Source organism: Aquarana catesbeiana, linkage group LG05 (genome assembly GCF_042186555.1).
Source record: "Aquarana catesbeiana isolate 2022-GZ linkage group LG05, ASM4218655v1, whole genome shotgun sequence".
NCBI lineage: Eukaryota > Metazoa > Chordata > Amphibia > Anura > Ranidae > Aquarana > Aquarana catesbeiana.
In genome coordinates, this window is record NC_133328.1 from 301,226,595 (window position 1) to 301,242,296 (window position 15,702).

At 42.9% G+C, this 15,702-nt stretch overlaps 1 protein-coding gene across 1 annotated transcript in view; it reads right to left on the reverse strand.

Annotated features, from left to right (window-relative positions):
- The window catches only part of BAG1 (BAG cochaperone 1), a 33,284-nt gene extending 18,351 nt beyond the window's left edge, over nt 1–14,933 (reverse strand). Inside the window, exons 1-4 of the mRNA XM_073630818.1 lie at nt 14,778–14,933; nt 5,576–5,707; nt 4,438–4,520; nt 1,918–2,031 (exon numbers count right to left, since the gene is read on the reverse strand). Coding sequence (XP_073486919.1) covers nt 1,918–2,031; nt 4,438–4,520; nt 5,576–5,707; nt 14,778–14,817 — 369 coding nt within the window. The 5' untranslated portion in view covers nt 14,818–14,933. The remainder of the gene's footprint in view (nt 1–1,917; nt 2,032–4,437; nt 4,521–5,575; nt 5,708–14,777) is intronic.
- Between the last annotated feature and the right edge of the window lie 769 nt (nt 14,934–15,702).

Sequence of the window (15,702 nt, forward strand, 5' to 3'; positions counted from 1 at the left end):
GTGACTTGAGTGCTCGCAAAATCTTCAGGTGACTTTTGTGCTCCCCCTCAAGGGTCCCCACTCACCGGGTCCAATCAACCCAACAGGGGCAATAGGTATGTAGATATAATCAATGCGATTAGTTCACCACGGTGTCTGCTGTGACTGTTTCCAAGGAAATCCTCTGACTCCAGGTGGATTGGGCGTTATCCTTCTTAAACTCCTCAAGGGAGAAAAAAAATAAACTCCCATAGTGTAGTAAAGTAGAGGTATGTTGGTTTATTGCAAAAAGCGGATAAAATCAACAAAAAAAAAACACATTCCAAAAGTCATAAAAGTATGCAGCCAGCTTCTAGACAGCGGTAAGCAGGCTGTAACACAGGATCTAAAAATGAAAGTAAAAATGAACCCGAGATGGGGTCAGCAGCGGTCCGCTGCGCTCCAACTGCATTCCACCAGCTCGAGTACCCGGAAGTGACGTAGCGTGCGTGGCGCCGTCGTACGCGTTTCGTCATAGATGTCCTCAGCGACGGTCCAGCAGACACCGTGGTGAACTAATCGCGGATGAGAAGGTCTGGCTTGCAGTCTCCGCTCTAATTCATCCTAAAGGTGTTTTATTGGGTTGAGGACAGGACTTTGTGCAGGCCAGTCAAGTTCCCCCACCCCAAACTTGCTCATCCATGTCCTTATGGACCTTGCTTTGTGCACTGGTGCTCAGTCATGTTGGAACAGGAATGGGCCATCCCCAAATTGTTTCCACAATGTTGGAAGCATGAAATTGTCCAAAATGTCTTGGTATGCTGACACCTTAAGAGTTTCTTTCACTGGAACTAAGGGGCCAGCCCCAACCCCTGAAAAACAACCCCACATCATAATCCCCCCTCCACCAAATGATTTGGACCAGTGCACAAAGCAAGGCCCATAAAGACACGGATATGCGCGTTTGGGGTGGAGGAACTTAACTGGCCTTATGAAGTCAAAATGAAGTCCGGATAGATCACTTCAGTTTGGCCCCTTTTGCAGATATAGCCATGTCAAATTTTTAAAATAGAAAGTCACTGTCTCATTATGCTCTGCGCAGCCTCAGTCGTCCTGTATTCTTGGCACCATGCCAATAATCAGTGCCAAACTGCTTCTATTAAGGGGAAGGAAGCAACATAAATATCACAGACTGTGCTGAGGGAACACAGATTAGGGAGGGAGAAAAGAAAAGCAGGAGAGGTGACAGGACAAACTCTGTTGCCAGGGAGAAAGGATTCGATTTACTAATACTGGAGTGTGCAAAATCTGAGGCAGCTGAGCATGGTAGCCAATCAGCTTCTAACTTCAGCTTTTTCAATTAAGCTTTGACAAAATATCCTGGAAGCTGATTGATTTCTATGCAGAGCTGCACCAGATTTTGACTCTCCAGTTTTAGTAAGTCAACACCAAAGAGTTAAACTTACAAGGATAGTGTCTTGTCTTATCTCCCTGATATTGTCTCCTTTGTCCCTGCCTTAGGAATTGTCAGCTGTGAACTTGAGCACCGTCAGCTACTGCAGCCTTCCTCTTTAGCAGAGCCAAGACATGCAATCAAGGCTGGAAATGCACACATTTTAATTACAGAATGTGGCATATAGTTTTTTTGAGACCAAGGAGAAGGGGAAAGTTCTCAATAAGGAAGTGACTGCTCTGGGCTTCAACAAAATGGCAGCCTCCAGCAAGAAGAAACAGGAGCAATCCTGGAGACAAATTTACAGCACACACCAATTTTGGTTGCATAATTATTGTGGAATGTATATTCCATTCTAAATAATATATTTTTTTTATCAAGTTGTTATAAGTAAAGTTCTGCTTTAACTCTATACAGGGCAGAGTATGAAGGCTGTAATAAAAGATCAGCTTCACAGGACTAACAACATTGAAATTAATATAAACCAACAAATGCACAGATTGTACCTTCTGTATTCCCGAGAGCTCTTTGTTAACATCTTCCAATTTACTTGCTATTTGTTCAACTGATTTTTCCAAATCTTTCAGCTTCTTTAATTCTGACTCCTCTTCTGGGCAGTTCTGTTAAATTAAAAAGGTATAATATGTATGACAGTAACATCATAGTTACATAGTAGTTAAGGTTGAAAAGAGACACAAGTCCAACCTATGTGTGCGATTATAAGTAGTATTACATTGTATATCCCTGTATGTTTCGGTTGGTCAGGTGCTTATCTAATAGTTTTTTTAAACTATCGATGCCCCCCACTGAGACCACCGCCTGTGGAAGGGAATTCCACATCCTGGCCGCTCTTACAGTAAAGAACCAGTTTTGTAGTTTATGGTTAAACCTCTTTTCTTCTAATTTTAATGAGTGGCCACGTGTCTTGTTAATCTCCCTTCCACAAAAAAGTTGTATCCCTATTGTGGGGTCACCAATACGTTATTTGTAAATTGAAATCATATCCCCTCTCAAGCATCTCTTCTCCAGAAAGAACAAGTTCAGTGCTCACAACCTTTCTTCATAACTAATATCCTCCAGACCCTTTATTAGTTTTGTTGCCCTTCTTTGTACTCGCTCCATTTCCAGTACATCCTTCCTGAGGACTGGTGCCCAGAACTGGACAGCATGATCCGGCCGCACCTGGATTAGAGACTTTTAGAGTGGGAGAATGATCACTTTATCTCTGGAGTTAATCCCTTTTTTAATGCATTCCAATATTCTGTTTGCTTTGCTAACAGCAGCTTGGCATTGCATGCCATTGCTGAGCCTATCATCTACTAGGACCCCCAGGTCCTTTTCCATCCTAGGATTCCCCCAGAGGTTCACCCCCTAGTGAGTAAATTGCCTTCATATTTTTGACATCCAAATGCATTATTTTACATTTTTCTACATTAAACCTCATTTGCCATGTAGTTGCCCACCCCATTAATTTGTTCAGATCTTCTTGCAAGGTTTCCACAACCTGCAGAGAAGTTATTGCCCTGCTTAGCTTAGTATTGTCCACAAATACAGAGATTGAACTGTTTACCTCATCCTCCAGGTCATTTATGAATAAATTAAATAGGATTGGTCCCAGCACAGAACCCTGGGGGACCCCACTACCCACCCCTGACCATTCAGAGTATTCCCCATTTATCACCACCCTCTGAACTCGCCCTTGTAGCCAGTGGACCTTATTTTGTACAGTAAATGTTTATGGGGAACTGTGTCAAATGCTTTTGCAAAATCCAGATACACCTCATCTACGGACCTTCCTTTATCTAGATGGCAACTTACTTCCTTATAGAAGGTTAATAGATTGGTTTGGCAAGAACGATTCTTCATGAATCCATGCTGATTACTGCTAATGATACAGTTTTCATTACCAAGATCTTGTATATAGTTCCTTATCATCCCCTCCAAGAGCTTGCATACTATTGATGTTAGGCTAACTGGTCTGTAATGCCCAGGGATGCATTTTGGGCCCTTTTTAAATATTGGTGCTACATTGGCTTTTCTCCAAACCGCTGATACCATTCCAGTCAGTAGACTGCCAGTAAAACTTAGGAACAGTGGTCTGGTAATCATGTAACATAACAAATGTTATACACAGTGAAAAAGATTAATTGCAGCAAATGGGAAATAAGGGAGATAAAAAAAAAGCAGTAGTAGATAAATGAAGAGATGTATAGTATATAAAAAAACAGAGTGTGATATGGGGGAGCCCTGGATCACCAGCCAGACATTTTTTTAAAAGAAAACAAAAAACAGCTTTTTTTAGTGTATAAGTGCAAAACCAAAGTAGTCCACACTTCAGACACACAAAATAAAAACTCAGCTCACTTCCAGTATAAACAAGTCCCACACCAGGGATTAAGGTTCCCATCTACTTTTGGGTCCAAACAGGGGCCACTGGAGCTCAGCAGCAGTATCTCAGCAAGAAAACCAGTCCACAATTCTCACAAGTTTGTGTCCTGCTCTCTCAACACCTCACAGACTGCTGTTCACAGGTTCCCGTTCCTCTTTATTCCTCTCTTGCAGGCGGCTTAATCTCTTCAGGACCAAAGTCCCTGTAATCAGGGTATGGAGTTTTTTCCCCATACAAAAGTTTCTCTGAACATCTTAATTCTGGGTCTCAGATGAGAACTTACCAATCCCGAGAGCCCTGTAAATCAGTTCTCTCCAAGCAGACTACCCTGGAACCCCTCACCCTGCATGAGGGAGAACCCCTGAGTATTCAAATTGCACACAATTCATCCCCTGTGAAGGGACCACAACCGAAACAGTGGGGAAATATACCTGCCAACCAGGACATATCCTTGGCGTCCTGTACAATAGAAAAGTGAACACCTGCTAAAAACAGAACCTTCAGTGTTTACAATAGCACACTAACATTATCTCCATACATTTTATCACCATATTTATGTGTACAGTGATGACTTTTTAAAATCTGAAAATATATATATAAATTTTGCCATTTAAAAAGGAATCTGTTCAAATATTACCTTCTTCCCAATCAGCATTATTTTACAACCATTCTGTACACCTAGGGCTTGTAAAGTCTGTTCCATCTCTTTAAGGGATTTTCCTAGATAAAAAAAAACACAATAAAACATCAGAGAAGCTTGACACTGCACATAGCCATAACGGTGTGTTATCTTTTACTGTGTAGTGTACTTGTAGTACTAAATTATGGTAACATTTTGTTCCTACTTTGTAATCTAAATACTCCCAAAAAGAGAACACTCATCTTGTTGGATGTCATGAATAGATCATTAACTTTGAGGGTAAGGGGTAGTAGCAGTCAAAAGCATAAAATTAAATATAAAACTGAAAAAAAAATACATATATATGCCAGGGCTAGAAATTCAATCTATATGCTACGGAGAGATTTACCTACTCACTGGCAGTCATCTCATTAGCAGCACAGTCATTTCAGGGTGCTGCACATGAGGCAACTGCCAAAAAGTAGTTGAGTTTCTTAGTAGCAGAGAGACTTAATCACCAATGTAGTCACAGCCTTAGGCTGACCATCCATGGATCAACTGAATAGATTCTCCCATCCACACAAGTGGGGCGGATGGAGGAATCCTCCCAGCTGTGCTATTATATTCACAGACAGCGAGGACTTCTCCACTATCAGAATACACTGATCAATGCTGTAGCACTGATCATAGGAAAATTTTCCAACAAGCTGGTTCCAGAGAGGTTAATCAGAGCAACTTCTCTGGAAGAGGAACAGCCTTAGATCAAATTTGTCCAATTTTTTAGATTTTGGTAAATCTAAATAAGATGGTAGAGATACTACATGCAGATTGTAACATATATGGGCAGTTATATAAAAACTTGAAAGAGAGTCAGTTGTCATGTGATGATGTGATTTAATCCGTATTCAGATATCTTATGTATCATTCATGTGCATAGTATTGTTTCTGACAAACCTAATTTAAGTGATGTACACTTACATACAAAGCAATGTGGAGCCTCCAAAACCCCTGGCTGGTAGATGTTTGGGTCTGCACAGATTCCATCCAGCACCAGGTCTAGGTTTGATTTTATTCCAAGCAACCCCTATAGGTTTGCCACTGTTAATTGTTTACTAAGCTACACGTTAGTACCTGAAAAACAAATATACAATGTTACCTTTGTAAATGAGTCTCTGTGAGGCAAGGGGTACACCAGTGACTTTCTCCACAATCAATGCCAAGTCTTGAAGAGTTGGATCATCGTCGTGTTCTTCTTGGGTCACCACCTGCAGTTTGTGCTTCTCACTTCCTATAACACAAACATTTGCTATCACTATTACACTATTACTTTCAGACTCAGCTTCAACTGGGTCTGAGATGAAAACTATATGAAATATTCCTTATCACAATTGATTCATTCCACATAGCTCATGCTTTCTGCTAATTGAAGAGCTTTAGCTGTGACTCAGCAGAGGGCACATTGGACCCTTGCAATGAGACCACACAGAGAGCAAGGGTCCTTCTCTGCAGCATGCTGCCAGGGGATGTGGCTGCATAGTAATGAAAAAAAACTGGAAGCCTTTGATCATCTTTTCTTTGTATGCACCTGGAATATACAGATGTGCTCATAAGTTTACATACCCTGGCAGAATTTATGATTCCTTGGCCATTTTTCAGAGAATATGAATGATGACACAAAAACATTTCTTTCGCTCATTTTTAGTGTTTGGCTGAAGCCATTTATTATCAATCAACTGTGTTTACTCTTTAATGACAACAGAAACTAGCCAAATTACCCTGATCAAAAGTTTACATACCCCAGTTCTTAATACAGTGCATTGCCCCCTTTATGACAGTTTAATGTCTTTTGTGGTATTTGTGGATGAGGCTCTTTATCTTCTCAGATGGTAAAGCTGCCCATTCTTCTTGGCAAAAAGCCTCCAGTTCCTGTAAATTCTTGGGCTGTCTTGCATGAACTGCAGGTTTGAGATCCCCCCCAAGAGTGGCTCAATGATTTTGAGGTCCGGAGACTGAGATGGCTACTCCAGAACCTTCACTTTATTCTGCTGTAGCCAATGACAGGTCGACTTGGCCTTGTGTTTTGGATCATTGTCATCTTGGAATGTCCAAGTATGACCCATGCACAGCTTCCTGGCTGATGAATGCAAATGTTCCTCCAGTATTTTTTGATAACATACTGCATTCATCTTGCCATCAATTTCGACCAAATTTCCTGTGCCCTTTGTAGCTCACACATCCCCAAAAGATCAGTGATCCACCTCCGTGTTTCACAGTAGGAATGGTGTACCTTTCATCATAGGCCTTGTTGACTCCTCTCCAAATATAGTGCTTATGGTTGTAGCCAAAAGCTTCAATTTTGGTCTCATCACTCCAAATTACTTTGTGCGAGAAGGTTTGAGGCTTGTCTCTGTGCTGTTTGGCGTACTGTAAGTGGGATACTTTGTGGCATTTGCATAGTAATGGCTTTCTTCTGGCGACTCGACCATGCAGCCCATCTTTCTTCAAGTGCCTCCTTATTGTGCATCTTGAAACAGCCACACCACAGGTTTTCAGAGAGTCCTGTATTTCACCTGAAGTCATTTGTAGGTTATTCTTTTCATCCTGAACAATTTTCCTGGCAGTTGTGGCTGAAATTTTAGTTGGTCTACCTGACCGTGGTTTGGTTTCAACAGAACCCCTCATTTTCCACTTCTTGATTAGAGTTTGAACATTGCTGACTGGCATTCTCAATTCCTTGGATATATTTTTATATCCCTTTCCTGTTTTATACAGTTCAACTACCTTTTCCCGCAGATCCTTTGACAATTCTTTTGCTTTCCCCATGACTCAAAATCCAGAAACGTCAGTGCAGAACTGGATGAAAGATGCAAGGGTCTGTCAGGAGTCCAGAAACTCATTGACATTTTATACACACACACTAATTACAAGCAAACAGATCACATGTGAGGATGGTTACCTTTAATAGCCATTCAAACCCCTTTTTGTCAACGTGTGTGTATGTTATCAGGCCAAAATTACCAGGGTATGTAAACTTTTGATCAGGGTCATTTGGGCAGTTTATGTTGTCATTATGATTTAAAAAGAGTAAACACAGTTGCTTGATAATAAATGGCTTCAGCCAAACACTAACCACGAGTGAAAGAAAAGTTTTTGTGTTATTCATATTCTCTGAAAAATGGTCAAGAAATCATAAATTCTGCCAGGGTATGTAAACTTATGAGCACAACTGTATATAGTTGCTTTAAACTGACAGTCCCAACCCTACTTTTCTACCCCTCTGCCCGCCATTCACAATTATTTTAAAAAGTACAGAAAGCCACTTGTGTTGGACTCCACTGCGCTCTTCGCCTGAGTCTCTTCTCTCTTCTGCTAGTGAGGAAGCGCAGTGGTCCAGGCCTCCTGCCTACCAGTCATGTCACCACCCTGACATAATTGCACCATTGCAGTGATTAGCTAAAAGTATTATTTGAGTGGGGGGGGGGGTTCACTGGTTGGAGAGCAGGCTTAATACAACTACCACTACCAGTAGATACATTCTTTTTTCTAGGGTTGTACCAATACCGGTACCGATAATGAACATTTGCATGACTACTCATGCAGATTCTCCGATACCTGAAACCGATACCTTTGCTATGCGATTTAAGCTCATACAAAATGAATGGGCTCAAATCACACTGCAAAGAATTGCATGCAATTTGCACAGGAATGTGGTGTGATTCCTGTACGACTCACATGCGGTTTCCCCCACCGCTCCTGTGTGAACCCAGGCTTGTCATAGTGACTTCAGCCTGGGTTCACACAAGAGCGGTGCAGGAAAAGCATGCGATTCGGATAGGAATTGCATCGCATTCTTATTCAAATTGCATGCAATTCTTTGCAGTGCGATTTTAGCCTATTCATTTTGTATGGGCTCAAATCGCACTGCAAAGGTATCGGTACTGCCGAGTACTTGACCGAAAGTATCAGTACTTGTACTCCCCGGTAAAAAACCCTAATTTTTTCCCTTGCTTTAAAATTAAAATGAAAAATTAAAATTGATTAACGTGCCATATACTCTGAAAACAGTGTTCTTTTATCCTGAATAAAGTGTGGAAAAGATGGGTTGAGCTTGGCAATCTCTGTTCGTTTAAATACTGCAGAAGGGGCATACTTGAAAACAAAAATCACGGGGAGTGGGCCCTAAAGCCCAACTGATCATCCAGTTTAATGGTACGATTCACCTTTACTAAAAACTGCCTATGCATATAAAGGGACGTCTGTAAATAAAAACATGCTGTGTAGCTTTACCAAGTAGAATAATGCCCTTGCTATAGCTGTAGGCAATTTGCATACTCCATGAAGCCTGAATAGAATGCTTCTAAGACATTGCTGAGAGAAGCCTAGCCGTTACGGTTTACCTTCACTATCTCAATGCAATGAGCTCTTTCTCCAATTCAAACCCCCCTCACATGCTCTCTCTCTCCCCTGATGCAGTAGTTCTGAGCTTAGCGTTTGAGAGATAGCTCCTGTGATGGTGAAGGTGAGCAGTAACAGCTAGGCATCTCTTAGCAATGTCCTACAAGTTTTCCAGTCAGGCTAGTGGTACATAAATGGCCTACACCTATAGCAAAGGCATTATTCAACTTGCGGCTTCACAGCCGGCTGTCCACTGCGCATGCTTGAGCCTCACTGCACTTTGTGAATGGTCCCGCAGTCTTCTGGGACCTGTGACGTGTCCCAGAAGAATGCAGGGAGTGAGGGCAGGAGAGGAGAACTTCTGCTCAGATCGCCTAAGCAACACAAGTGGAAGTGGGAGTAGATATCTGTCAAACCTCCCATAAAAAAAGTGCCATTTCCTAAAGAGTGGGGGAGGAGTGGAAAGTCCCCTTTTGGGTGAAGCTCCTCTTGACATCCGGAGGCCATCATAGGATGGCCTCGACTTTCGGGGGTTATATCTGAATGATGCCTGAGGCTACCGACATCATTCAGATACCGGCATTTTCAGCCGGCGATTCCGTACACCATAAGAACGATCATAGCGGCTGTTCCGCCGCTTGATCGTTCTTACGGGCGGAGAGAGGGGACGCGTCCCCCCTCCCGCCGTCCTCCGGTGCTTCTATCGACTCACCTCAGCGATCGGTGAGTCGGAGAGCGGATCCGCCGGCGCCGGATGTAGATCATAGAGATTTCCGGCGGACCAGATGGTCACCGGAGTCTCTATGATCGTTCGGAGGCCGGGCGCGATGTTATGACGTCACGCCCGGCCTCTGCATTCAAAAAAACGGCGCCACTTCGGCTGGGAAGCGGTGATCTTTTTTTTTTTTTTTTTTTTTTTTTTGATTTTAGGCTTCCCAGCCTAGGAGGTGAGATGTGGGGTCTTATTGACCCCATATCTCACTGTAAAGAAGACCGATCATGTCATATTCCTATTACAAGGGATGTTTACATTCCTTGTAATAGGAATAAAAGTGATCAAATAAAAAAAAAATTTTAAAAAGTGTCAAAATAAAAAATTTTAAGTAAAATTAACAATAAAAAAAAAAAATTTTTAAAGCGCTGCTGTCCCCGTGAGCTCGCACGCAGAAGCGAACGCATCCGTAAGTCCCGCCCACATATGAAAACGGTGTTCAAACCACACATGTGAGGTATCGCCGCGAACGTTAGAGCGAGAGCAATAATTTTGGCCCTAGACCTCCTCTGTAACTCAAAACATGTAAACAGTAAAAAATTTTAAAGCGTCGCCTATGGGGATTTTTAAGTACCAAAGTTTGGCGCCATTCCACGAGTGTGTGCAATTTTGAAGCGTGACATGTTAGGTATCTATTTACTCGGCGTAACTTCATCTTTCACACAATGCAAAAACATTTGGCTAACTTTGCTGTTTTGTTTTTTGTTAAAGCATGAAACTGTTTTTTTTTTTTTAAAAAACGCGTTTGAAAAATTGCTGCGCAAATACCGTGCAAGATAAAAAGTTGCAATGACCACCATTGTATTCTCTAGGGTCTCTGCTAAAAAAACATATATGTTTGGGGGTTCTATGTAATTTTATAGCAAAGAAATTATGATTTTTGACATGTAGGAGCGAATTGTCAGAATTGGCCTGGATGCGAAGTGGTTAAATACCACCAATGAAAGGGTTACCTGTTATAAAAACAGAGCTCAAAATTGCAAGTCCTGAGCTACTAGCCAGGCCTCAAGGGTTACTCACCACCAGTTGCCCCGCCCAACCTCTACCTTGCCCCACCCCTAATTCTGCCCCTAATCATGCCCTCATAAATTATCTCATGAAATGACAAATGTTTTATGCAGAATTAAGTTACAAAAATAAATATTAACAACAACAACAACTTTGACCTGTGCCCACCATTGCAGCCTCACCGCGCCCAAAATTGCAGACTCACCGCGCCCAAAATTGCAGACTCACCGTGCCCAACATTGCAGCCTAGCCAGGGCGGAGGAAGAGGAGAACCACAGGATCACAGAGTGCAAATAGCACGCTGTAACAGCTTAAATGAAATTGCCTCCACTCTGCTCACCGTCACACACAGCCCCGCCTCCTCCTAACCCAGCGACTGTGATAGACAGAACACATCCCAGCATTGGACCCGCATTCTGTCTATCACAGACGCGGGGTTAGGAGGAGGCGGGGCTGTGTGTGACGGCGAGCAGAGCGGAGGCAATTTCATGTAAGCTGTAACAGCGTGCTATACCGCTCGGTGACCCCGTGGCTCTCTTCTTCCTCCATGCTCTCTTCCACCAGGGCGATCACTGGGAGAACAGATCCCGACAACCCCCCCCCTCACTCTCAGGCAGCCCAGCTTGCAAGCCCTCATTGAGGGCTGAAAAAACATTATATAAAATTTATTTGAGTATAGTGTTAGATAACTGTGCAATTGTTAGTCAAATTATCACAGCAAAAATGACGTGGTAATGAAGAGTAAGGCCTCATTCACACGAGGCGGACTCCGTTTTCACGGAGCCCGGCTCGGTCCGCCGGCTCAGTGGGAGATCAGTCCGTTGATCTCCGCTGAGCCGGCGGATGACAGGTCCCTCTCTGCTCACTGAACGGGGAGGGGCTTGTCAGGCGCCGCTGCTGCCTATGGAGGGATCGGATGAAAACGGACAGCATGTCCGTTTTCGTCAGATCTCACCCGATCCAATAGTGCTGGATCTGGACGTAGGGCCATCCGTCTGCTTTTAGCGGATTGGACGGGGTCGGATGTCAGCGGACATGTCTCCGCTGACATCCGTCGCTCCATAGGCTAACATGGTGCGCCCGTTCAGGTCCGCCGTCAAAACTGACTGAAAAGGGGCCTAACTACTGAGGGTCCTACTGAAAGCTGAATTCTAGGTAAGGCGATTTTTACCTAGTCACATTGGTCCGACCAATGTAAGTATGTAGGTGCCATACTTGTGGTATCCCCGTGGAAGCTGGAAATGACTGTAGTGGACATCACTAATACAGCAATCTCCACTAGCTTCTGGATCCCATGCTGAGTGGCTGCCCTGCTGCTTACTAAACACAGTAGGCATCTCACTCGGCACGGGCATCATTTAGAGAACGCTTTGCATTTTCACCAAATACAAAGTGTTCTCTGATTGGACCAATTGGCTATCATAACTCCACCTCATTCAATCAGAAAACTTTTTGCATTCATTGAGAAGATGCAAAGGTAGGAATTTACTAAAACTGGAACAGACCGAATCTATAGCAGTCGTTCATGGTAACCAAACAGCTTCCATCTTCAGCTTGTTCCGTCAAAGCGTAACTTTACCCATAACAACTTGATAAATAATAATGTTCTTTAGCAAGGAACATACATTCCATGTTAATAATTATGCTACCAAAATTAGTGTGTGCTATAAATTGCCACCAGCATTGTTCCTGTTTCTTCTGGCTGAAGGCTGCCATTTTGCTGAAGCCCAGAGCCCCTGAACAGCAGTAAATCATAAAGCGGAACTAAACCCATCGATTTACCGGTTTAAAAAAAAACAGTTTTATTCCTGGAATGCCGGGATTGCTTACTGTCACATTTGCTTGTTTTCTTAAACACTTGCCGACTGGCTCACGCCTGCAGAATTGCACAGGTGCGCAAAACCATGTACCCCTACGTCACTCTGTCATCGGCTGCTAGTGGGCACGCTCCCGCCGTCGGAGCGTGCCCGCGGACTCAATGTCTGCCGGTGGCCCACGATCGTGGCACGGAGAGGCATAACGGGGAGATGTAAACAAGGCATTTCCCCCGATCTGCCTAGCAACATGACGGGGATCTACTGCTCCCAGTGATCGGGAGCAATGATCTCTGTCATGTTCTAGTGAGCCCATCCCCCCCTACAGTTAAAACACACTGAGGGAACACCGTTAACCCCTTGATCGCCCCCTAGTGTTTAAACCCTTCCCTGACATTTACACAGTAATCAGTGCATTTTTATAGCACTGATCGCTGTATTAATGTCAATGGTCCAAAAATAGTGTCAAAAGTGTCCGATCTGTCCGCCGCAATGTCGCAGTCACAATAAAAAATGCAGATCGCCACCATTACTAATAAAAAAAAAAAAAAATTATAAAAATGCCATAAATCTATCCCCTATTTTGTAGACGCGATAACTTTTGCACAAACCAATCAATATACGCTTATTGCGATTTTCTTTTACCAAAAATATGTAGAAGAATACATATTGGGCTAAACTGAGAAAGAAATTAGTTTTTATATATTTTTTTGGGATATTTGTTACAGCAAAAAGTAAAAACTATTGCTTTTTTTTCAAAATTGTTGCTCTTTTTTTCTTTATAACGCAAAAAAAAAAAAAAAAAAAAAAAAACGCAGAGGTGATCAAATACCACCAAAAGAAATCTCTATTTGTGGGGGAAAAAAAGGACATCAATTTTGTTTGTGTACAACGTCGCACGACCACGCAATTGTCAGTTAAAGCGACGCAGTGCCGTATCGCAAAAAAGGGCTTGCTCAGAAAAGAGGTAAATCCTTCCGGAGCTGAAGTGGTTAATCAAACTGTCAAACCATCAAACGTTTAGTGTCATAACTGGTCACATGTGTGGCGCCATGGCAGTTGCAGATCAAGCAGAAGCAGCTTCCTTGGCTGTAAAGGATAGGAGTGTTGAATTCTGCTTTAGGCCTGATTCACACTGGTGTGGCATGGGATCCCATTTGTAAGAGCACAAGTCGCATGACATATCAAATTAAATGTTTCCCTATGTGAGCAGTCTTAAAGCAGAAGTAAACCCATCCGTAAAACAGTTTAATTTCCGGCACACTGATTGTGCTCTCAACCACACTGTCAAACCATCCAATGGCTGGTGTCATAACTGATCACATGTGCAGCAGCATCATGGCAGCTGTAGCTTAAACAGAGGCAAATATGGCAGCTTCCTTTACTGAAAACGATAGGGGGGGGTTTACTGATCTGACACAAGTTGCTCCAACTTTAGAAAAGGTTCCTGCACAACTTTGGTCCGACTATGATATGTCAATGAGTGTGAAAAGTCACATTAAGTCGGACTGAAGTTGCAGGGCAAAGTCGGATTGGAAGTTACGTGACTTTCAAATCGGAGCAGTGTGAACCTGGGCTTAAAGCTGTCAGCAGATCGGCCTCTACAAACTCGGCAGTGCCTAAAAATGGAGAGCAACTGAGCATGTGCAGAGCAGGGTGAGACAGTGTATTACTGGATTTTACACAGTATAGGCACTTATTTTCAATGTTTTACATAGCTATACCTGCTAAAGGGGCCAGCCCAAAGTGATCTGGCAGTACTAAAGTTCCAATTTAAGCTTTAAAAATTAAAGTTAGGAGTTGGTTGCCATGCACAACTGCTCCATTCTTAGTAAATACCCCCTGAATGCTGCCCATGCCAAGTGAGACCTCTTGTGTTCAGGAAGCATCAAGGCACAACCTGGTGGCAATTATTGGAGTAGCAATGACTACTACAGTGATTTCCAGCTTCCACGGGGATCCCAGAAGTATGGCACAAGCTGGATCAATGTAGCTATGGTAAAATTGCCATACTTAAAATTCATCTTAAGAAGTTAACCCCTCCCCCTTTTTAAGCTGAGGTGGGGGGGGTCCTAATAGGTCCCTCTTATGCAAGGGCTGCTTTAATATACAGATATATAACAAAAGCAAGACCTTTGAAAACATCTCTGTCACTTGTCTATATAGAAATGTAATTGCAACCTTGTACACCATCCTATTAAGGTAAAACAAAAGACCTCTTTAATAAATAGAGCGAATAAAATACACACATAAGTCATTTCTTCTCTGTTAGCATCCTGCATCCTATACTTCCTGTCACAAGTAAGCTGTGAAATGAGGCGAGTGGTGAGAGCTCTGAGAGAGCTCCCAGGTGTTAATAAACACATTACCATGTGTAAGGGTGATTGTCAGTCCTCTGTTGGAGCCCATATCTTCAGAATGCAGAAAGAAGTCTTGCTGGGAGAGATGCTTACACTATGACCCTCACTTCCTGTGCCGGCTGATGTCACATCCTGTTGCTACCTGGTCTCTTGTCTTCCATGATTCTGCTACCTCCATGTTTGTTAAGGGCAACTCCTTCTTTCGTTACAGGTTTCCCTATAATAAGAATCAAATATGGCTCTGCCTGTCTGGCTTGGACAGCTGTACACAGGTGTTCCGTCAGATATGGCGACTCGTCAGATTTAGTAACGGAAGTGACGTTTTATGGCCGCCATCTTGCTACACCCCGCACTCCTCCACAGTAAGGATACAGCAGAGATGGGGGGACTTTGTAAGGGTGGTATCCTAATACAGAAATAAGGAGATAAAAAGTTTGTTTCACTTGTATATCCATATTTATTATTTATTTCAGGTATTCATATGGTGCCAGCAAACGTAAGGCGCTACTATGTGCTTGATAATATATCATAATTATATACATCTCTATAGATCTGACCAAAATGAGGGACAAATGAGAAGGAATGAGGGACAGAGGGACATTGCTCCAAATCAGGGACAATCCCTCGAAATCAGGGACAGTTGGGAGCTATGTGTGTGGAAACCCTCATCCAATTCGCACTAGTGTGAACCCAGCCTGAAAGTGTTCCAATCACCATGATGAAAGTGCACTAATCCTCAACTAAAGTGCTCCACCAGACGTGTGTATAAAATGCACATTCACCAACCATCTATATATAACCTGCTTCTCCAATAGTACCCTGGGACCGGGAGATCCTGTATTGATAGAAAGGGTTCACCAACCCTGATTCCCCTGCTAATTTTCTCTCATAGAAGTATCACAGTACACATCTGGAGAAAGTGATAAAAAGTATC